Source organism: Caretta caretta, chromosome 1, assembly GCF_965140235.1.
Source record: "Caretta caretta isolate rCarCar2 chromosome 1, rCarCar1.hap1, whole genome shotgun sequence".
NCBI lineage: Eukaryota > Metazoa > Chordata > Testudines > Cheloniidae > Caretta > Caretta caretta.
This window is the reverse complement of record NC_134206.1, coordinates 132,182,138-132,206,496: the sequence shown is the minus strand read 5'-3', so window position 1 is coordinate 132,206,496 and position 24,359 is coordinate 132,182,138. Positions and strand designations below refer to the sequence as shown.

Below are 24,359 nucleotides of genomic sequence, written 5' to 3'. Positions count from 1 at the left end.
GTGTTAGCAAAGCTGGAGGCTTTCATGATTTGGTGTGAGACACTTGGGAGTTTTGATTTCTGGGTGTAGAAAGCAGATTGCATTTGTGGAATGATCAAACTGGATGTTAACTAGTGAAATAGATACTACCATATTCAAATAAAATGTGCATTATCAGAGTTAGCACCACACTGAGATGAATGGGGAAGTTCACGCCTCTCAAAACTACTGTTTCAGATTCTCACAAGATAAAGGAAGACATTACTTCATTGGTTTATGCTCAGTTCACATTTGGGAGATTGTTTTTGAAATCTTTTTTCAGAGGAAGACTTGTTTTTTGTGTGCAGAAATTGTAGCAAGAAGGGATCATCAATCAAATTGTTCATGTGCAGAATTGGAGTGCATGCGAATCCTGGCTTATAACCAACTGAGAATCGGTTGAGCAAACAGCCACTGTTGCATATGGAGTCAAAGTAAATCTTCAAGAGTTCTCATAGGGAGGTCTTTACAACCTTTCTTTTAGGGGTATAGCAAATGCTGCCAGGAAGTATGCTTTTCATTACACCTGCTTTTGCCTACACAGACTTAATGCCTTCAGCAGCCGCTGCTTGGTTGTATACCCACCCTCATCTCATAATGCTGCACTGTCATAAGAGTCATAACTTAATCCTCAGTTATCTAAAGCCTCACTACATGACTATTAAATTTTGGCTGAGAAGTGGGGTGAGGCTGTTGTGCCTAGTAGAACTTAGAGATTAGCAAAATGAAAATTAGCTAGATTCCACTTAGCATTAATATTTCAAGTTTCATATTAATCCTGTTAAAGAAAAGCACACTTTATTAGATCTAAATAAACCAGATGGGAATGATCTTAGAGGAGAGTACTATTATTGGGTCGCTAATCTTTTTCTCAAAGATTAAATATTGCCAAATCAATAAAAACAAAATATACACCGTCTCTGACCCAAAGAGCTTACAGTCTAAATAAGATAGATGTAAAATAGACAGTTCATTGGGAAGGGAAAAGGGAATTACTAAGATTTAAAACAAATAATATTATTGTTAACTCACTGCTTATGGGCAGCACAGATCTGAGTCTGTATTTGTCGGTACAGTCTGCTTGTTCACTCAGTCCCTTTTGAACTGGTAGGGTACTAAATAGGATTCTGGCATGCTTAAACAAAGATCCTGCTGTCTCACAAGAAAGGTGCATAGGTTTGTTGTTGTTGCCCCTTTTAAATCCAAGCAGCTAGTCAAAGACTGGGGCCCTTGGGATGTTCGAGTTGGGAGCAGAAATTGATGATGGGGTCTGATATTTTCTTTGATGCAATCTTGGTGGTACAAAGTCCTACTTCTCCCACTGTAGCAGGAACAAGAAACGGGATAGCTTCTTTGAATCTAGCCCTAAGCCTCATTAGCCAGCACCAGACACCAAAGTTTTCTCTAGGTTTCTCCTAGGGTCAGATCAACACAGGTCCACAAAGGGAATTAGGCTTTGCAATGAGAGGGGTGTGTCTTTAAGCCCCACCCCTCTCATGGAGATAGGTGCCTATTTCTGCTAGCAATCCATAAACAGGAGCCCCTCTTCTTGTAATTTCTTGTGAGAATTAAGTAAGGTGTCTGCTTCACTCACTAGAGGCTTCATAAAATCTGAGGCCAGGAAGGAACCATGGTGCTCATCTAGTCTGACCTCCTACATAACACAACCCATAGAACATCTCCAAAATAATTGCTAGAGCATCTATTTCAGGCAGCAGCACCCACATTCTAACTCTTAGCCCTGGGGTTAGAACATTCACCTGGGCTGTAGGAGCACCAGGTTCAAGTCCCCTGCTCTACCTGATGGGAAGAAAGGATTTGAACAGGGGTCTCTCACTGCTCAGGCAAGTGCTGTAACCACCGAGCTGGGGGTCTCGCTCTATTGTGCTTGTTGGAGCTGTTCCACTGTGTACACTTGGAGCCACTGGAGCAGAGAGAAAATGACTCCATGAGCCCAGTACTTAGCACACCCACCTGGGAGGTCCAGTCTCACTGCTCCAATTACTATTTAATTTATACACAGTGGAATAACTTGGACCACTATCACCGCCTCTTCCAGCCAGACTTTGAATGGTATTTGATCCAGTAAGGGTCCTCTGAGTTCACTCACTGGACCAGGCCCCACATGTGAGTTAGGCAGAGGACTTCCTATCTTCCCCTGGTTCATGGACCACACTGGGGCTTAGGCAGGAGACGGGAGCCAGGACACCTAGAGGAAGGCAGCAGTGCACATGTCCAGAGGCAGAAATATAGGTGCCTAGGGAACTTTTACCCTGAAAATTTAGGTACTAAGTGAGTTGAATGCACTACAGCATTCAGCAGGAGTTTTCTGGATTGAAGTGGAGGTTAAAACTTGTACTTGGGTGCCTAAGGATTGGGGCCACTGTGCTTAGAGGCTCATGCTTTGCTTTAGTTTCTTTCTCTTCCTCTTAGTGTCTGCCAGTTTCATATGTGGCCCACCCTCCAGCTGGACTTTTTTCACACCCTTAGAAGCCCATTCACCTGACCAGAACAATTCCCAGTGGAACCTTCCACCCATATGTGCTAGTTTCTGGACAAACTTCATCACGCCTTGCTTTAGGCGTGGCCCCTTAAAGTATTCCTTATAGCAATCTTAAAAGCAGGGCACAGTCACACAAGTTTGAATGAGGTTTTAACTCAGGGATCGGCAACCTTTGGCACCTGGCCTGCTAGCGTAAGCCCCCTGGTGGGCCGGGCCGGTTTGTTTACCTGCCGTGTTCACAGGTTCGGCTGATCGCAGCTCCCACTGGCCACGGTTCGCCACTCCAGGCCAATGGGGGCTGCAGAAGCAGCAGCCAGCACATGCGTTGGCCCACGCCACTTCCAGCAGCCCCCATTGGCCTGGGACGGTGAACCACAGCCAGTGGCAGCTGCGATCAGCCGAACCTGCGGACACGTGAGGTAAACAAACCGGCCCGGCCTACCAGGGGGCTTACCTTAGCTGGCTGCATGCCAAAGTCTGCCAACTCTGTTTTAACTCAACCCATAACAAGGTCTGACCCAGCTCAAAACAGTATTGTACAGTCACTCAGCAAAGTTCTTTCAAACTTTACTGTGGTACTAATCAGTAAACAGAGGGACTTCCAAGGCTCAGAAGGACAATGTGAGTGAAAAGGTAATATTTTCAAGCCATTTCAGCTTTTGGGCTGGTCAGCTTTTTTTAATTACAGAGTTGTTCCCATTTGACTCTAAAGAACTTAGATTTCCCTGTCATGTTTAATTATAATTAGGGTGACCATTTTTCCTAAAGTAAAAATGGGATGGCCCGGGGCTTGCCGGAGCTGTCCCCTTTCCCCCGCCACCTGTGATAGAGGCTGACCATCTCCCAGAGCTCCTTCCCGTCCACAGCTGGGACTGACCTTTCCCTGCCCCCAAGTTCTGCACTGCCCACGGCTGGGCTTGGGGCTGGGGATGACCTCCCGAGCTCCGCGTTGCCTGGGGCTAGAGCTGACCCCCGCCCCAAGTCCTGCTGCCCAAGCACCTCGCGTCACCACCCTCCCCAACAGTCCTCCGTGCCCCTCTAGCGGGGCACATCTGACTTTTTTGGCAAACCAGGCACTTGTTCATTTGCTCTTGCTAACTGCCCACTTTTGTCAAAGTCAGGATGTACAGGACAGTGCTTAAAAAGGGGACTGTCCCGGCCAAAATGAGACATGTGGTCACCCTAATAATAATCCTGTGCAGCTTCTCAGACTCAAGCTCTAGGGAACATAGTGCTCACCTACTACTCTCCTCCCTTTCTCCAAACTGTTCTGTGAGGGTAGAGAAAGGCGCAATGTCAGCTGACCTCAAAAGATGAAAGGGGGGGGGGGAAAGAATCTGGAACACATAACATCGCTCTCTCCCAAAACAAAAGGAGACAACAAGTACCTGGGCAGTAGCACCTGTGTTGCCCATAGGATCCTATAGCAGTGTGTTGCATTGGTTTAAAAAGTAGAGAAAGAAACACCCACCACCTAACCTAGTAAGCGGGGAGACAGATGTGAGGAAACTGGAAAGGAGCACTTCTTACTCCCTGTAATAAGGTGATACAGCCTGTCTTAGGGGGAGAAGCATTCCTTCCTGTCCCCTCCCTCCACCCCCCTGAAAATTCCAAACAAGATGGAGTAGGGATGTGGGGGGAAACACTGCAGGGGAGCAGGAGAGGATGCTTAGTGTGACCTTGGCTTCCCACTCTTTGCAGCAGAGCTGATATCAGCTCCCTATTTCTGGACTTGAAAGAGAGAGGAGATATGAGAACTTTGCCAGCACCCTGGGTCTTTCTCTTTTCAGGCCTACTCTTTTGATTGGGGGAGATTTTTAAGAAACATCTAAAATGAAGAAAAATCCATCAAAACTGGTTTTCAAAAACAATTTTTTTTGAGTAAAGAGAAAGTTTTGTGGAAAGTGTCGTCTTTTGTCAAACTTTTGTTTTGTTTTGGAAAACCAAAAACCTGAAAACTTTTGGCCACTACTTACAAATGTAGAATCTTTTGTTTTGTTTGAGTGCAGTTATGTAACAAAAATTTAAAACTTTAGAGCCTACAAGTCCTCTCAGTCCTACTACTTGGTCAGCCAATCGCTAAGACAAACAAGCTTATTTACATTTACAAGAGATAATGCTGTCCACTTCTTATTCAGTGTTACCTGAAAGTGAGAACAGGCGTTCACATGGCACTGTTGTAGCCGGCATTACAAGGTATTTATGTGCCAGATATGCTAAACATTTGTATGCCCCTTCATGCTTCAACCACCATTCCAGAGGACATGCTGATGATGGGTTCTGCTTGACAACGATCAAAAGCAGTGTGGATTGATGCACATTCATTTTCATCATTTGAGTCAGATGCCATCAGTAGAAGGCTGATTTTATTTTTTGGTGGTTCAGGTTCTGTAGTTTCTTAATTGGAGTGTTGCTCTTTTAAGACTTCCAAAAGCATGCTCCTCACCTTATCCCTTTCAGATTTTGAACATTACTTCAGATTCTTAAACCTTGGGTCAAGTGCTATAGCTATCTTTAGAAATCTGATATTGGAACCTTCTTTGTGTTTTGTCAGATCTGCTGTAAAAGTGTTCTCAATTCAAACAACATATGCTGTGTCGTTATCCAAGAGTGTCATAACACAACATATATGGCAGAATGTGGGTAAAACCACGGAGCAGAAGACATACAATTCTCCCCGCAGGAGTTAAGTCACAAATGTAACTAATGCATTCTTTTTTTAAATGAGCATCATCAGCTTGGAAGCATGACCTCTAGAATGGTGGTCAAAATATGAAGGGGCATATGAATGTTTAGCTTATCTGGCACGTAAATACCTTGCAACGCTGGCTACAAAAGTGCCACATGAATGCCTGCTCTCACTTTCAGGTGACATTGTATTTAAGAAGTGGGTAGTATTATCTCCCATAATGTAAACAAACTTATTTGTCTTAGTGATTGGCTGAATAAGAAGTAGGACTGAGTGGACTTGTAGACATTAACGTTTTACATTGTTTTGTTTTAGTGCAGTTATGTAACAAAAAGAGCTACCTGTATAAGTTGCACTTTCACGATAAAGAGATTGCACTACGGTACGTGTATGAGGTGAACTAAAATGCTATTTCTTTTTTACAGTGCAAATATTTGCAATAAAAATATAAAGTGAGCACAGTACACTTTGTATTCTGTGTTATAATTGAAATCAATATATTGAAAATGTAGAAAAACACCCAAAATATTTATAATACATCTCAATTGGTATTCTTATTGTTTAACAATTTAATTAGAACTGCAATTAATCATGATTTTTTTAAAGTTAATTTTTTTTCGAGTAATTGCGTGAGTTAACTGACAGCCTTAGCTTTCAGGTTTTCCTCATTTGCTTTCATCTACATTTTCAATGTACCTTCCCTTTCTCCATTTATTAATCAGCTCTAGATTTTTTTTAAGCTGATTTGATTTAAGCCACTGTTGCCTGGGTCAAGGACTGATGACTGACTAATGACTGACCCAGGCCCCTTGAACTGGAGTTTTGCACAAGGCGGTGTCCATCACTGCTAATGTACCCCTTTAACCTTTCTTTTTCACAGTTTAAATAAATACTTCTGTCTCTCCCTGGGGTCTTCTGGGGCTTCAGAAATTAAAGCTTGAAAAGGGCCTGAAACAGAGTACTATTCCTGTTATGTCTTGTGGCCAGAATCCAATACTGTTATACACACTAAATAGCACCTTACTCCATGAGCAATCCTATTAAATTCCTTGCACCTTTTTCGTGAAGGAGGGCACAATTCAATATTAGTAAGGGGGGCAGAAGCTGGTCCTGACTATTTGAACAAAAACCAGGACTTGTTATCTATCATATAGAGGGACAGTGTATTTTCATGTGCTGTTCCCCTTCTCCCTCCCCTCACCCCCCGAGTGGTTAACCCCTGGAATGTGAGGAATAGCATTATTAACAGTCTTCATTTTGTAAAAAATGTGATGTTTGAATATTGATTGCATCGGCAGGATTTTTCTTCTCACCATGATGTATATCAGGATTTCTGTTTCTAAGCATAAAGTTACAGTGAGTGACTATAGAAGAGGCTGAATTTCTAAGACATAACCTCTTGGAATAAAATGGATTCCAGCTTCAGCAGCACCATCCTTACACACAAGGCAGTGCATCATTAGAGAACAAAGATAATAAATATGGTGGGGGATCATTTCAGTCAGGATCCAACTAATGACCCTAAAGTATTTTTAAAGTTCCAAAACAATCTATTCATGCATCTCCTCTACAAACGTAGTGACCATTCAAAATCTGAGACCTGGCTTTCATTCAAAACCAGCCCTTCAATTAGCAAGTACTTTCAGGCAGTATCAGCTGGGTTCCCAGATAGCATGATAGTGTCACAGAATGACCCTAACTGTAACTAATTTAATTAAGACTCAAACACAAAACTGCCCTCTTTACCAAATGGTAGTGCTCACTGACCTACAGTAGTGAGAACACAAACAATATAGACTGGGAACACTTCTATGTCATTTAACCCTGTTGTTTCCAGGGGAAATGTTACCCGTTTTATGTCTGCCTTGAGAAGCTCTTTAATGTGGACACAGGAAGAACTTGAGGGCAGCCATGTGGAGCTGATGCTTTGTACCTAATAGCAGGCTTTATATCTGTCATCATGAACAGATGTATTCAGTATTTTAAAGATACTTAATCATTAAATGTATTAAGTATTAAAGATATTTAATAATCCCTCTCAATTAGAGTGGCAGCAGTTTGGTTTGGGAGCTAAAATTTCAGATTATTTTGTAGGGAGATAATCACTGATGCTACTGGCTCATCAGCCTAAGGGGGTGGGGTGGGAGGGAGAAGAAAATCAGAGAGCAAGCATGTTTCAGTTTAGGATGGATCACACAAAATGCTCACTGGTCTCCCAGGCAGTGTATTGATATAAGTTGGCCTGACAGCTGCTGCTTCCACAGTTTAGTATTCCTCACTGGGTCTTGTGAGATCTTGGAATTAAGGAGGTGAACAGTTCATTAGTACATCTCCATCTCTAGTGTTTTATTTGTTGCATGTTCAGAAACAATGTGTGCCTGAGTTTTCCATTTCATTATACTAGTTTAACACAGTGGATTATTACACCAGTGTACACCAGCTAAGGATCTGGTCTCTTGCATTAATATTGGACAAAAACCAAAGTAAGGAGAACATGAAAAAATAACACAAAGATCTTTTAAACAATGTGGGAATACTGTGCCATTGTCTGTAACCTCAATTTGATGAGCAAACATTTTTTCCTTGTAACGTATACAGCTCAAGCCAGGTGTTCGTGTGGGATGGTGTTAACAGTTAAAGGAGGGATGATACTCGTATTGAAGGCTGGTAGAAAGGGATGATTGTTGCTTCTTCTTAGTTCATGGCTATAGCCAGATAATATATTAATCCATTTCTTGATAGGTATAAGTCTTAGAATTTAAACCTGTGAGTGACATTTTTGGATCCACCCAGACCAGTATGAGATTCCGTCACCAGCTGCCCTGTAACTTTGGGGTCCTTTGTGCTATACAGTCATGGTTGAATTCCCTAACACCAGTAGCCAGCCCAAGGTTTCACCCTGGCTGCCACCAGCCCAGTTACTCTTTGGAGGGTGACATCAGCAGCCCTTCTAGCTCTGGGTCTCCCCAAATCTGTCCTTCCCGAGGTCTTAACTACCAGAACTTCAATTGTTCCCCTCTAGCTTGTCACCCCCAGGGTGTGAAACCAGCCCCCCAAGTACGACTGTCACTTTGGTGTACACACTCCAGTTTGCACACCAGAGACCTGCTTGGGATAAAACTAAACAAAAATTTTATTAAATAGAAAAAAAACAGATTCACAGATGAAACAATAAGGGGAAAGCAAACACATCCAAATTACACAGAAAATAAATATAAACGCACAACCTCAGGCTTCACACTTTTATAATAGAGAAAATTCTGTTTCTAATAAGAGTACCTATGGCATTAAAACAGTGTACCCAGAATATAGAAAGGATCCAGTGTTCACGGACAGCCTGCCACCTGGAAACTGGCCCCCCAAGTTCTATATGTTCTTCAATTCAAACCCCTTTTATTTTGAAAGGGTTTGCAGTTTTTTTTTCTTCAGTCACTATAGTTATTCCAAGTGGGAAAAAGCTCCCTCCTTTCTTTGGATATGTCTACACTTCAACGAAAGTCCAGTGTTTGAACTCAGGCTCAAGCCTAACCCCCTTCTACACACAAACGGTGGTAACACAAGGCTCTAGCCCAGGGTGCCAGGACTATATGAAGGTAGAGGGTCTGAGCCAGCGTTAAGCTGGGAGCCAGAGTTCAAACTGCTTTGCAGTGTAGACATGGCTCCACTGGATTAATTCTCCAGGAGTGTACCAAAAGTATTTCACAATCCCATGGGCTGACTTTCTTTGTTCTCTGGTCAGTCAAGTTTGTTGGATAGTCAAGTTTTCCCACACTGCACCATGAACAATGGGTTACAGTGGCCACATTTTGGCAGCGGACTAGTAAGTCTGGGGTAGGGATGGTTGGACTCAGGTTCACATAATGCAGTGTAGCTGCTGGAACCCCAGGTTGGGACCCAGAATTCAACAGTTCCTAACCTGGGGATACAAATGCATGTACACACTCAAGCCCTAGGTTAACAAACCCAGAGTCTGCTAACTCAAGTTCTCCTAACCCTGGGCTTACATTGCACTGCAGAAGTACCCTTAGTTTTCGACGACTGCAGTTTTCTTTTCCATTTCAAACTGTTCCCGTTTGCTTTGATAATTCTGCATTGTTTCCCCCCCAGGCTGGACAATGGCTAGGTGCTTGAATCCAGTCTTGTCTGGCTGAGGAGATAGCCTCTCCCTCCCTGATTGTTTCACCACCCTCTTGTGAAGCCATGCTGAAGATGCACCACAGTTAGAATTCCAGTTTTCCGTGTATATACATTCATGTCTGTGTACCATAACCTGTATACATATCTCATAATAACTATTAAGTTCAGTGCATGAAAAGCTGTCATAAATGATCTTACTCGATGTTCCTTACAGTAAAATAACAGTGTGCAATTAGTTTAACTGCTTATTTTGGGGGAGTTAAACCTTCGATTCTTTCCTTGAGGTGTCTGGACCCTGGCTGTCACACCGAATTTCCTAAGTTTCAGAGTAACAGCCGTGTTAGTCTGTATTCGCAAAAAGAAAAGGAGTACTTGTGGCACCTTAGAGACTAACCAATTTATTTGAGCATAAGCTTTTGTGAAGTGAGCTGTAGCTCACGAAAGCTCATGCTCAAATAAATTGGTTAGTCTCTAAGGTGCCACAAGTACTCCTTTTCTTTTTAATAAAAGGATAGCAAAACAAAACTGAAGAAAGCAGCAGTAATTTATACAACTCAACCGGTGCCAGCCAGTGCTTAACATTATTTCTGATTATACGTAGTCATCATTGACATAGTTTATACCTACATTGGTTTTGAATGATACAAGATACTGAGATCATTTCAGTTATCATTTAAAGCAGGTACTGTGTTGAAACATGGCAATTGTTTAACAGTGCACAGCAACACTGTAAAATAGACTAGAACAGGAAAGGAAAGGCCAAATTAAACTACAGCAGATTTTAACATAGGCATAGTGCAGTTACCCAAAATGGAATTTGGCAAGGCCAGCAGGTTAACACCTTTCCTCTTATGAAGAATACTAGTGGGCCTCTAATGACCACAGGGGGTTCGGGCCTCAGTTTTTTCTCTTATCCAAAACATAGCCCTCTCCAGCAGCACAATGTGCCCAACATCATGCTAGAATTGGTTCAGTAGTAACTCGGAGGGAACAGTGCCATCTACTGACTGAATCATCAGAACCACTTCCTGCAGCAGCTTGGTATGTGTTGGTGGTCTGTCCTCCAAGTACTGCACTTAGCTGAGAGCTGGTGGTATTGTTACAGGTGACTTTTTTCTCCTTTATAAGTAAAATAGTTAAAATCAGCAGAAAACTGTTTCCTGGCATAAATTTTGCCTTATCCTGGAAGAATTTTCAGAATCGTTTTACAGACACACATTTACAATAATCTGGAAAACCAGGAAGTGTTTATCTGCTGGATAGAATACTTTCCCCATGAGTGTTGTAGGCCTTTCTTTGAAACTCTTTTTATTGGCCAGGAGAATTGTATGTTCTCCTCCCCAGCATGAACTCTGGTCTGAAGTCCACTGAAATCAACGGAAAGACTCCAAATGACGTCAGTGCACTTTGGATCGGGCCCTTGGTGACTTTCAGCAAAATCTTTGAAATGTGTCATCCGGACTTTTAATTTCAAGGCACACATACTTTGTTCAGATATTTTCTGAAGAGTTGGACATAAAAAGCAAATATTGCCTACCACTGCTAGTGGCAATGGGTTGACTTTATTTAAATATTCAACGTGACATATTTCATATCTTAACAGTATCTTCCTGCCTAGGCATTATTAATTGAGGGCTTGATCTTACAAGACTTTCATTTGCCAAATTCCTGTTTTTAGGGGCGAATCCTCAGCTGAGTGCCTAGCCTGATTGGATGGGCTAGTCATGGAGAAGATGTGTGTGGGAGGAGAAATTTTCGTGCTTTCATTTATATTCATAATTTAAGCCCCACTTTAGGCACTTCAGCACATGGGGATCAGGATCACTCTGTTGCAGAACATACACAGATAAACAGCCTATTTTTGTAGTGTTCTGCAGAGCACTGCTGTTGCCACAGGGAGGAGAAAAGGGGGACCCCTATTTAAATATAATAAATAAAATGCAGTTCAGAAGCGTATTTGTAATTTAAACTGAAATAGAATGCCTTAATAGAAACTGGTTTCAGAGTAGCAGCCGTGTTAGTCTGTATTTGCAAAAAGAAAAGGAGGACTTGTGGCACCTTAGAGACTAACCAATTTATTTGAGCATGAGCTTTCGTGAGCTACAGCTCGCTTCATCGGATGCAATGAAGTGAGCTGTAGCTCACGAAAGCTCATGCGCAAATAAATTGGTTAGTCTCTAAGGTGCCACAAGTCCTCCTTTTCTTTTTAATAGAAACTAACACAGGTTGGCCACTATGAGACATATCGATTCCTGTCATGAGAAAATTCACAGGAGAGAGATAAACAGAGAGAAATAGCTGTACTGTTCTCCTCCCTGAGATTTGCCCCTGAACATTGCCATTAAAGGGGTAAGGTTTGCCCTCCCTACAAACAGCACATGAGATCTCAGGGATGGTCTCTCTGGTTAATGACCTGGACTGAAATACAAGAGAGCTGGGTTCAAATCCTAGCTTTGCCATGGACTTCCCATGTGACTTTGGTGCTTCAGTTTCTCACTTGTAAAATGGCAATATCAACACTTACTTACCTCTTGGTGTTGTTATGAGGCTAAATACACATTCATTAATGTGAGTGAGACACTCCTTTGCTATGGTGATGGGGGCTACATAACTGCCTATACAAAGAGTGTCCTAAATCCTGGGTTATCAGCAGTAGGCCAGGCCCATCTGCACTTTGTCTCTCTGCTCCTGACGACTCCTTCCCCAGTACCCAAGCAATACAACTCAGTTGAAGCTGGAGAGCCATGGCTTCTTGTGCCATCAGCTACTCCCCTCATAGGCTGATCCCCATGTTGGAGAGGACCTGAGTCAGGCCTCCCAATCTACTCCTTGCCACTGTCCCATCTCCCCTGGCTAAGTGGAGGAGCAGTGCCTTCCTTTCACGTGGGAGGAGTGAGAGGCATATGTGGAAGATCCCTTTCGTATGTAGATAGGGGATCCAGTCAGGTCTGGTGTTGTTTACTAATAAAAGCTTTATGTGGCTCTGCAGTAACCAAGCAAGAATTAGGAAAAGGTATAGGGTCATTGAAGTCAATGGCAGAACTCCTATAGAGTCAGGATTTCACCCATAGTGTCTTCCCTCATATACCATAGTAAATCAAAACTAACTCGATCAAAGCCAGTTGAGGGTTGTAAAATTGGTGCGAGAGCAGAATCAGGCTCAGATGTATGGCACTTATAGCACAGAAGCAAGAAAACTCTGGAGTTCATTAAACTGACAGAGTTTAGTGAAAGCTTTAAAAAGTAGCAGTCTAATTATGCTAAAGTGTATCTTGTGGTTATTAAACTGCCAGAAGCTGGGATTAAAACTCCAAAATAGGAAATGGGGGATAGCTATATTTCATTATTGTAGCCCCTGTGACTAATACTTTTATGATTTTCTTTTTCCCTACCGAATTCACAGCTCTCTTTCACTAGTAGGGAAAAAAGACAAATCTTGTTTCAGTGCATTTAGTTTTTTACCATGGCACAAACGTACAGTTATGCTTAGATATAGGTTATATGTTTATGTTCATTTCTAAACTGTGTAGATGCACATGGTCCTATGAAAGCCACTCTATTCAGTCCCTGGGAAACATCTGGCACTGGGACAGGATACTGGGGCTAATGGATCATTGGTCTGACCCACTGTGGCCATTCTCATGTTCTTATGATAAATTCTTGATTCTAAAACAAAATGCAATATGTGTTTAAGGAATACATGTGATTTTAATGCTAAACTGTACACAAGGGCCTTATTCTCCAGTGTAGATAAGCAGCTTTCCCCTGTGGCCAGGGACAAAATATGGAATTTAATTTCAGCTCTATTAGTATTTTCCAAGATCTTCTGCCTTAATAATAATAATAATAATTAATAATAAAACCCACCCCCAAAATAAGGAAGTCTAGATTTTAGGAAGTGGCAAATCTTTTCCCTTCTCCATGGCAATAGAGGGCCCCAGACAGCCTGGCACTAGTTTTGCTCTGGTGTGCGTGTGGGTCAGGTTTGGGGATTCTGTGCTGTGGATCTGTGCATCCTGCATGCCATGGTACTAAGCTCACTGTATATACCTGTATAGTGGAGTTTGAAGGTGAAGAAGCAGTGGTTTGGGATTGATGAATCTGCTACTACATAACCTTTAGGCTTTGTCTCTCACAAATGCATAAGAACAGAGGTGAAACCTCTGCTACCGCAACTCCATGGTCTCAGGAGGCAGGATTCCTTCTCCTCCCAGCCTGGCAGAGCCCATATGCCAGCCTACTTGCTATGTTTAGCACAGAAGACATGGGTTAGTTTTCAAGAGCACGTCAGACAATAACTGTTGTCTCTAGGCTCCATGGAGCAATCTGGTGGCATGATGTTAACTGTTATATATCCAGATTCAACACAGCAATTAAGGGGATGGCACATACACAGCCAAGGATACTGCCTAGTACAATGAGAAATATTGGAAACATTTCCTATAATCTAACAGTGGTTCAAAATGACCTTGATCTGAGACTATGACACAGTCTTATCCTCAGAAGTGGTTTAAAGAAACGTATTAACTTCCTATGGGTCAAACAATCAATAAAGGCGTAAGGTCTGCTATGAATGTTACTTTTTCCTCTTACTGACTAGTCCCTTTTCTCTTTTTCATGATTTCCCTCAGTGCCTGGAGCCCTGCAAAGAATCTTGGGACTTGAAGAAAAACCATTGCCAAAGTTTCTGTGAGGTAGGTCAGCCCTGAGGCATTCTTTCTCACTTTGTTCTGGCTGTCTCTTTCATTCGTACTACTATGGAGGTTTGCACTTTAAGGTGACAGCTAACACACACAATCTACATATGCACATTCTCCTGTATTTTGGGAGGATGAGTGTAACAATTTAGTATTAAATCTGAGTAAAAACACTATTTTCACAATTTGTTACTGAATTTTTTGTACCAACCATTTTCCTCAAGTTGAAACTTGAGTCTCCCATCTAGAACAAGCTTAGTTAACTTTACAAATATGAGAAGTTCTGTTAAATCCCTCTAGCTAGTTGCTATTACTGCTACACTCCCTTCTATCCCTTCAGGCCACATGTGTGTTTGAAACACATAGGAAAAAGTGTGTTTGAAACACACATGAGCTAATATATAAGCTAGAAGTCTTTCGCAAAAAGAAAAGGAGTACTTGTGGCACCTTAGAGACTAACCAATTTATTTGAGCATGAGCTTTTGTGAGCTAGCTCATGCTCAAATAAATTGGTTAGTCTCTAAGGTGCCACAAGTACTCCTTTTCTTTTTGCGAATACAGACTAACACGGCTGTTCCTCTGAAACCTAGAAGTCTTTACAATTCTAGGGTTGATGAAGCAAGACTGAAGATTTATCTGCACATGAAAATTATTCTGGAATAAGGTAGAGTGAGAACGGAATACACATAAACTATTCCTGATTAACTCCATGTGTGGACACTTTTATTCTAGAATAAGAAAGCCTTTTTTCTGGTTTGTTAATCCCCTTCCAAAGTGGATTAAGTGAAACTGGAGAAAGTTGGTCTTATTCCAGAACCAGAATGTCTGAATCAGGAAGAGTTCTTTGGGAATTGCTATTCTGGAATAACTCTGTATGTAGACAAACCCTCAGGTCAAGTCTACGATACAAAGTTTTGCTTGAATAGCCATGTTGGTTCAACGGAATGAAAAAATCCACACCTCCAAATAACATAGCTATGCTGTCAAGAGTCCTTTTACCAGTATAGTGCATATTGTTTGGGGAACTGGTTTAGCTATACTGGCTTGCACCTTAGGCAAATATAAGGTGTGTATCCACGAGGGGGCTCTGCCACTATAACTATACCCATATAGCTGAATCAGCAAAGTCTTTCTTTCTAGCATAGACTAGTTAAACCAGTGCAAACTGTTGTATAGATAATCGTACTTGGTTTGAGAGTAGTTCATATCAATTTATTTATTAGTTTCTTACAGATTTAAACTAAACTGAATTTAACCCAAAATAAGAATGTTTACACAGGGCTTTGCACTGATTTAACTAAATCCGTTTGAAAACATCCTTCCATTAAATTAATAAAAATATGTGCATAGATAAGACTTTTGGTTTTGTCTCATGGGGAAGTGTTTTTGGTTTAATCTAATGTGTTAATTTAACTGATAAAGTTATACCGCTTTAACCTTCTTCTCCTTGTCTTCCCACTCTTATTCTGGAATAAGAATGCCTTTTTTGGGCTTAGTTTATGTCCCTTGGGAAGGGGTTTAAACTGAATTCAAAAAGGCATTTTTATACCAGAATAAGTTTGTCTGTATGGGCACAGGTTATCCCTGTGTAACTATGCATATATAATATTAGCATAACTGGTAAAACTTCCCTGTGTAAACAAGTCCTTAGATTTCCATAAACTAAGGCTTTGTCTACTCTACCCTACTACTTTTGTCGGTGAAACTTTTGTTGGTCAGGGGTGTCAAAAACCACACCTCTGAGTCCTGACCAACATAAGTTTCACCACCAAAAGTGCTGGTATGGACAGTGCTGTGTTGGTGAGCAATGCTTTCCTGATGATATAGCTACCATTACTCATTGGGGGTTTAATTATGCTGGCAGGAGAGCTCTCTCCCAGCTACATAGAGCAGCTACACGGGAGACCTTAGAGTGGGGCAGCTGCAACGGTACATCTGTGCCATTATAAGGTCTGTAATGTAGACATAGCTTTAAATGGTTTAAACTCATGCAGCTTTCTCATGTAGACAAAACCTAAAGTAGTATAAAGTGGGTATAACTTACATCTCATACATCCCTCTTCACTGTGGCTTTATATCTCCAAATCTGAATTCACACATTTTCGTTTAAAAGAAAAACATTAGTAGAACACTGCTCTATTGTATTTAAAATGTGCTAGCATCTCTTTTTGATTAGTGATTTTATGATTGAAGCTAAATTTAGAACCTCAAAGGCCAGTAATGAAGAGCAGCACATTTAGCAGCTAGCAGAAAAATGAGCTGTGAAACAGAGTGCGGAAGAGAAGCCTTGAAGACATATTATGCCTCCCAGGGGCTATAAAGTTTTTTAATTAACTAGCTGCAAATTTGTGATGTTTTAGGATTAAAATTAGCCTCTCCCTCCTTCTCTCTCACACACACACTCACTGTCACCCGCAACCTCACTGCAGAAGATGCCATTTTGATTGAATTAACCCAGGCCATTCTCATTTGCGGTGGAAATCTGTCAATTTCTCTTTATTCAGGATAACATTTGGAAGCAAAAATTTAGTTTCAAAGTTTGCAAAGTCTCTACTGGGAAATAAGGGCCTGATTCAACATTTCTTACTTATGTGAGGAATCCACTGAGACAGTGGGACTAGCTGTGTGAGGAAGAGTTACTCACAAGAGTTGGGGTTTGTAGAATAGGGCTCCAAAATCATTCTCTGAGAAAATTCATAATACTTTTAGAAGCAACTTTAAATGAACTCTGTAAGCCCATTATTGGAACAAAGATGGCACATGCCTTTTAAAATTTTGTAGCTTTCCGTAGAACTGGAACCTAATTTTTCACATAAGTAGAATTAACAGATCATTGAAAAATATCTCTCCTTTAAAAAAAAATGACATTAACATAAAGATGTTGGTAAGTCCCCTCACGTCAATGTGATTCAACAACCAAATGAAAATATTACTACTAAATTTTGTCTGTGTAATTTGGGGTGGCACTATGCAGCGGGGGTGCTGGAATTATTTTTATAGTAGGGGTGCTGATGATGGGAACCATGTATTTGGTATTTGTTATTACTACTTCAAGGCGGAGAGGTGTGGTAGCATTCCCAGCATCCCTTGTTCCTGCACCACTGCTATGCAGTATACTATGGGTAAAGTGCCATGAAATACAAAGGGAAAAATACAGAATGGTTCCAAAAAGGACTGGTTTGTGAATGGTTTCAATCTGTCATGAAGCAACTTCATAGTCAGCTAATATGAAGAAAATGGGAAAAGCTGGCATATAAAAACAATTTAATTCCATAAAAGACAGTGGTCTTGTTTGAGGGATTTCACCATTCTGTACTCTGCAAGCTTTGTTTAAAAGCTACATGGATATGTAAACCCTCAGGGATAGTCTTGCAATAGCTGAGCATTTGACTTTTCTTTCCAAAGAAATCTCTGGAAATCTTTCAGCATTATTTTTTTTCCACTGAAGACGTGTACAATTGTTTCATGTTCCCTTTAGCCTCTTTTCCCCAAGAAGAACTATGAATGCCTAACTAGCTGTGAATTCCTCAAATACATCCTGTCAGTGAAGCAAGGAGACTGCCCAGCACCTGAGAAGGCCAGCGGTTTTGCGGCTGCCTGTGTTGAAAGCTGTGAGGCTGACAGTGAATGTTCTGGGGTGAAGAAGTGCTGCTCCAATGGATGTGGACATACATGTCAAGTACCAAAAAATCTGTACAAAGGTAGAGATCATTAGGAGGCACTGTTAGTGTGCTAAGTGTTTTAGCCTGTAATAAAGCTGCCTGAAAAACAAGACCTTTAAGTTTATAGGGAAGTAAGTGTGTGTGTGAGAGGTGATGGTGAGGATATAATTGTAACTGTAAATTGTTCTATCACTGGAGGTTTTTAAGAACAGGTTAGACAAACACCTGTCAGGAATGGTCTAGTTCTCAACCAGGTGTACAAGTCGTCTAGATATTTGCGTTGTTTTACAACAGGCTACATAAAAAGCACTGGCGAAGTCAGGACAAACTAAAATTTCATACAGACAATGACTTGTTTATAATTGCTCTATATGCTAGACACTGAAATGTAAGTACAGTATTTATATTCCAGTTGATTTATTTTATAATTCTATGGTAACAATGAGAAAGAGAGCCATTTTTCAGTAATAGTGTGCTGTGACATTTTTTTTTGTATTTTTATGTCTGATTTTATAAGCAAGTAGTTTTTAAGTGAGGTGAAACTTGGGGTACGCAAGACAAATCAGACTCCTGAAAGGGGTTCAGTAGCCTGGAAAGATTGAGAGTCACTGGGCTAGTTATTAGGTAGTCCTGCCTTGAGTGGAGGGGACTGGACTAGATGATCTACTGAGGTCCCTTCCGCTCCTACGCTTCAATAATTCCCTCGTGGAATCCCTAACAAGGTGTCAGTGAATCACAGAGAGGAGGCCACAGTGAATCTGAATCATAAGCAGAACAAATTGGCCCGTCTGTGTAGAGTGTCACTTAATTTTACACAGATGAGAAGAACAATTTCAACAATGAAAGTATTTAAAGATAAACAGTTTAAATCACTTAAATCAGAGATAATCTTTGTTAATAAGAATCAAGTGGGTAGCACTACCAAGTACATAGTGAGAGATAATCCAATTGGAGAGCAAATGAGTGCTATATTCTGAATCAATGGCATTGATATCTTGCAGATAAAGCAGTTAGAAAATACTAAAAAATACATATAGGCAGTATTTCAATGCTTGAAGAGGCTGAGGAAAGAAGTTCTATTAAAATGTTTTTACTTGCTTTGATTGGAGTATTGAAATTCGGAGAAGAAAGTTTTCCTCATCATGCAACAATAAGGTATTATAACTTATGGAATGATTGGCTCTAAGAGTGATTCCAGAGTTTGATTTGTTAACAATAACTTTTGTTCACTTAAATATTCTTAAAGTGTGAATCTAACACTGAAAAGTGACTGTATAAAAGGCACTTTCTCACTCCACAGACTTGGTTTGTGTGTATATTAAAAGTAAATTCTCCTTACTTTAGTGAGAAAATAAGATTCTAGCAGTGTATACTTCTACCGCCTCCTGTCAAGGACTTTATCAACAGAACTGGACCAAATCAAGTCCACACTACCCAAGTCTCTCTAGCTTGACTTTCTAAACCCAGACAGCGTTAGCAGTTAGAAAATCTTTTGATTTACTTAACATAAATAAAACAAATTTGATCTGAAAGTTACCGAAGCACAGTAAACCTGGAACCCACAAAGGCACTGTATGTAAAGTGTTTTGGGATGACCTCCAATAAGAGCTTAATCCAAAGCTCATTGAAGTCAATGGAAAGACTTCCACTGGTTTCAATGGTCTGTGAATCAGGTCTTATATAATTATAAGACTTTAATACATTATTATAACATCACATATTAATGTGCAAAAGATTATTAAAAATGAATGATTTCATTAACTCATTCGTATTCTTTTTGATGCAAATGACCCAAAATTGGTGCTAAAGTAATACAGTATCTGTATTGCATGGGAGCAGAAGTTTACAGGATCAAACCTCAAATGTGACGTTATATAGTAAGTTTCATTGAGGACATTCAAATGTATTTCATAATTGGTGCGTGTGTGGAGCGCGGGGGGGGTGAAATTAAAGAGCTGTATGTAGGGAAGCATACATAGGATATGATATGGTGAATGAATGCAAAAGGAGAAGTCTGGTCTAATTATATACTTGTAGCACTAACATTCTGCTCCAACATCTTATCAGTTATCTTCAGTAGGTATTTGCTTGGAAGCACACAGATGTGTTACACAGGAAGGGCAGAACCAATGCTCTTCTGCTTTCTCAGCTGACGAATTCAGATCATTAGCCCTTGAAATTGTCTTCCTACAACAAAGAACAAGATGGAGCTGGGCAGTCTTGCTTTTCATTTTCTCCAAGGGCAAATGACCTCCCTGCCACTAGGAAGAGCAAAATTGGCAAGCATGACTAAGATCTAGTGAACAAATCCAATACTCATGCTAATCTTTTTGACAGCACTCATAGCCAGAAAATGAACTCAGATTGAAACTAAAATAGTCGATGGGCTTGTCTTCATTATAGGTTATGTCAGTATAACTTATGTTGCTCAGGGGTGTGAATAAACCACCCTCCCTGAGCAACGTAAGTTACATCGACCTAAGCACCAGAGTGGATGGTGCTGTGTCGGCAGGAGAGCTTCTGCTGACATAGCTACCACCTCTCATGGAGGTGGATTTATTATGCCAATGGGAGAGGACACTCTATGCCAATGGGAGAGCTTTCTCCAGTCGTGCCACAACGGCATAGCTGCATCCGTGCAACTGTGCTGCTGTAGCACTTCTAGTGTAGACTAGCTCTCTGCAAGTTTCTATAATTTCACCGTTGATCAAGTTTTGGAGATTGGTAATACACAGAAATACATAGAAAAATCTAATGACAACTTTTAATTAATGTAATATGCTGACAGTTCAGGGCAACTGCAGCTGTATTTCCCCTCCATGGTCCAGCAAGGGCACCCACTTTTAGGCTTCTAGATCCCAGCTGTTACCTGTCTTAGGCAGAGACTCACGTCTCTCTCCCTCCTGACCAGGGTATTTCCAAGCCGTATATTTTACTGCCCACACTATGTTATTCCAAGCAAGCAAGACTGCCTGCATGGGCCAGCATCTGTACTTTGCTTAGTCTTCTAAGGCTTCTGAGCAGCATAATGGCCAGCAGTTGTAAGTTACCACACTGCCCTCTCTAAGCAAGAACATTTGTTCTTAAGATGAAAGCATTAGAGAGAACATTAAAAACAATAGAAGAACCCTCACTCATGCTAAAAAACTTAAAAGGGATCACCCCAACTTTGGCTCTGGTAGGTGCCAGTCCTTCCAACACTTCCCTGAAGATTGACCCTCCCCCACTTTGGACAGAAGGTCTTGTCCATTTGCTGGATTAGAAAGAAGGCACTGAGTTAGTTTAAACTCAGACTGTTTATCCAAAGGTCCATTTTTTTGTCTGTTGGTCTCTGGAGAATCCAGTCTGAACTGGTATATGGAAGCATCTCCAGGTGTTGGAGGTGAGTTAATTTGCTTAATCACCCCCCCATTATTCTTAGTTCCTGCAGGGCTGTGGTCATTCTCCCACATGAAATTACATACAATCCCTGGCCTACAATGATACATAAACTTAATATCCATATATTTTGAACCCCTCCTCCCCAGCCCCCAGGTATTGGGTTACTCTTACATTTGAGTTAAAAGTATGCTTTCTTATGTCTGATGTTTATATATTTACTTTTTATGGCACGGATACATACGTATTAGTTGAAAAACACCTTTGGTAACACATTTTCTGGACTCTGGTATTCCACATATAAAACAAGACATGGGCTGAATTCCTCACTGGAACACTGTATTTCGGAAGACTAATTTGTTCAAGAATGGTTAAAGGGACTGAGCATTTACATAATAAAAAGCACATTGAGTAGTGATTGCATTCACACATCTGGATATGAAACTGATGATGCTGATTCCACAAAAGGATTTTAAAATGCACTTGTGCTATGCGTTAGTTGTTTGTGCTGCTAAGATCCATCTGCACACAATTACATACACCAGAGAGGTTGAGTTACTTCCAATCAAGTGAATCCAACTGATCCTAATGCAAAGCAGGTGGAAGATTTTTTAACATGCAAATAGTAGGATTATTGTACATCATAATTAAAGAGGGATTTGAAAATGTAGACATATGAACTGACATAGTTCATGATGCTCATTACATTAGATTATGACTTCTGGCTGTTGAATGATATCCAGGATTTAAACCTATGTGGTAACAGGATTTGAATGCTGAATTTTCCTCATGATGCTTTTAGGTTTCTTCAACACTACAATATTTGTCTTTATTTACTGTAGCAGATTATGTAATTGGGAAAGGTCTGTTTATAAAGCTCTGCAAAAGGCAGTTTGTTGATCTAAGGAAGTGAAGGAGTTGGAACAATTAAACCTCAGATATTCCTCATTTAAATCTTTGGTAAATAGAGACAAGTGGATCAAAATTCTGATAATTTATGTTTACACACTGGCAGTTTTGGATTTGCTAAGAAAACACAGATGCTCCCATTATACAGTAATATCAGTTATGGATATGAAGAGAAAAAAACATCCGAGACCTGATTTATATATGCTCTTTGAACCAAATTCTTCCCCCATTGATGGCAGTGGCAAAACTCTGACTACAATGGGACTAATGTTTGGCTGTTTTTACACCCCTCATTTGATACATTTCTAATGTAAAAGTATTGAACTCTTAATATTAAAACTATTTGTAATTTCTTGGAGTCATCTGTGTATGGATAGTTAGGGTAGAAGCATATTTAAATTACAATGTATGGCACCAATCCACACACTGAACCCTGGCACCTGTGCAGAGCCTTATTAAAGTCACAACATAATTAAAATACATAGGACAAAATTGATAGGAGGGTTTAAATGTCAACGCAGCAGTTTTATTTGTCATGATCTGAGGTAAGTGTGCTAGGTACTGAAATAGATGAGTTCCAAAAGAGTATCCATAGAAATGCAACTAACAACTTGATTTGCTGATTGAATCAAAAGAGACCAGCTCTAGAAAGTAATTCCTTCCCCCAGTCTGTTATAAATGTTGCAAAGAGGTGTTGTAGTCATGATGACAAAACTGCAGAGAGAACATAATACTCCATAATAATGAGTGATTGCTGTAAACTTTTAAAAGGCAATTTCAGTAGATTGTAGTGTAGTGGTTGATAAAGGAAATAATGAAGTAGGGTGAGATTTTTCAAATGCACTCGGCATTAACTTTACTAACTTCAATATCAGTTTTACCATTGAGTTTAGTGGGAACGGAGTTAAGCTAACTCTGAACACTTTGGAAAATTCCACTCTTCATGCATGTTAAATCCCTTAACTTTTTTTCAGTCTGTCCAGCCATTTCCCTCTTAATTGTCCCACAACACCCCCTACATTTGCTTCCACATACACACCCTATTTTGTAAACGTCTTAACATTCTGTCTGTACGCTCCTATTTCAGGTGTTCCATTGAAACCCAGGAAAGAATTAAAATTCACAGAACTTCAGTCTGGACAACTGGAGGTTAAGTGGTCTTCAAAATTCAATATTTCAATTGAGCCTGTGATTTATGTGGTGCAGAGGAGATGGAATTATGGAATCCATCCCAGTGAGGATGATGCCACCAGCTGGCAAATGGTGGCACAGGTCAGTCATTTGTATAATAATCCCTAGCTCTTGTATAGCAATTTTATGAGTAGACCTCAAAGTGCTTTTACAAAAGAGATCAATACCATTAGTCCCATTTTACTGGTGGGGAGATGGCGGCACAGAGAGTTTAAGTGACTTGCCCACGGTCACCTAGCATACTTGAGGGAAACTGGGAATAGAAGCCAGGTTTCCTGAGTCCCATTGTAATTCTCTATGCACCGTAAGTCATGGTTTTCTGTCAATTTTTTTCATGGGAGAGTAACTTCATTTTCCTCAGCCATATTACTTGTAGTATTAATATAATAATACCAAATGCTACAGTTTTAGCACTTTATACTAGTGAAAGGTGACAAGATAGTGAAAAAGCTGTTAGTATGAGTATACCAGCAAAGATGTAAAAACTTCTCCTAAAAAACACTTTTCAATCTATATTTTCAAAAATGATGAGTAATTTTGGGTTGCTCAATATTTAAGTGTTCATCTTGAGATGCCCAACAGGCTCCTAATTTTCAGGGGGTCTATGGTCAGCATTGTCTAGAAATCCAATTCTTTTAAGATGTGTCAAGTTTGGCATTTAAAAACAAAGGTATCCAATCTCATGAGTCACTTTTGAAAATTCAGGCTTAGGTACCAAATTTTGCCACTGAATGCATATGACAGACCCAGCCTGTTCTGAAATCAGCAGGGCCCATACATAACATACAATGATAGAGTTTGGGTCTAATCAAAACAGTAGAAAATTAGTTGGTATAAAAGCCAATTGTCTTTAAAAATAAAATAAAAAACAAAGTGGAAGAAAGAATAAAATACATTTGTTGGTCTGCTTATTTTAAATTGTAGTTTCTCTGGCATTTACCCTACCAGTTCAGCAAACTCTATGCTGTCATGCTCTTATTTCTTATAGCAATCCATACTGTATATGTAAAATTCATATACAAGTGCTTTTTAATGAGAAGCAGCCAACAGAGAAGAAATTTTCACTTAGTTCCTTCCCAGTTTCAGTCAGTTTCTTAACATGGTGACAGCCCTCCTGTATGGCAGAACTCCAGCAGTTTATCTTAACCGCTGCAGCCACATCCTTGCTGACAAGG

General features: G+C 40.4%; 1 protein-coding gene across 4 annotated transcripts in view; it reads left to right on the top strand.

Moving 5' to 3' along the window:
• Positions 1-24,359, top strand: part of ANOS1 (anosmin 1) — a 181,251-nt gene that overhangs the window by 92,434 nt on the left and 64,458 nt on the right. For all 4 annotated transcript variants that reach the window (XM_048860374.2, XM_048860383.2, XM_048860365.2 and 1 more), the window contains 3 exons: positions 13,979-14,041; positions 17,523-17,745; positions 23,081-23,265. In XM_048860374.2, the coding sequence (XP_048716331.1) occupies positions 13,979-14,041; positions 17,523-17,745; positions 23,081-23,265 (471 nt within the window). The remainder of the gene's footprint in view (positions 1-13,978; positions 14,042-17,522; positions 17,746-23,080; positions 23,266-24,359) is intronic.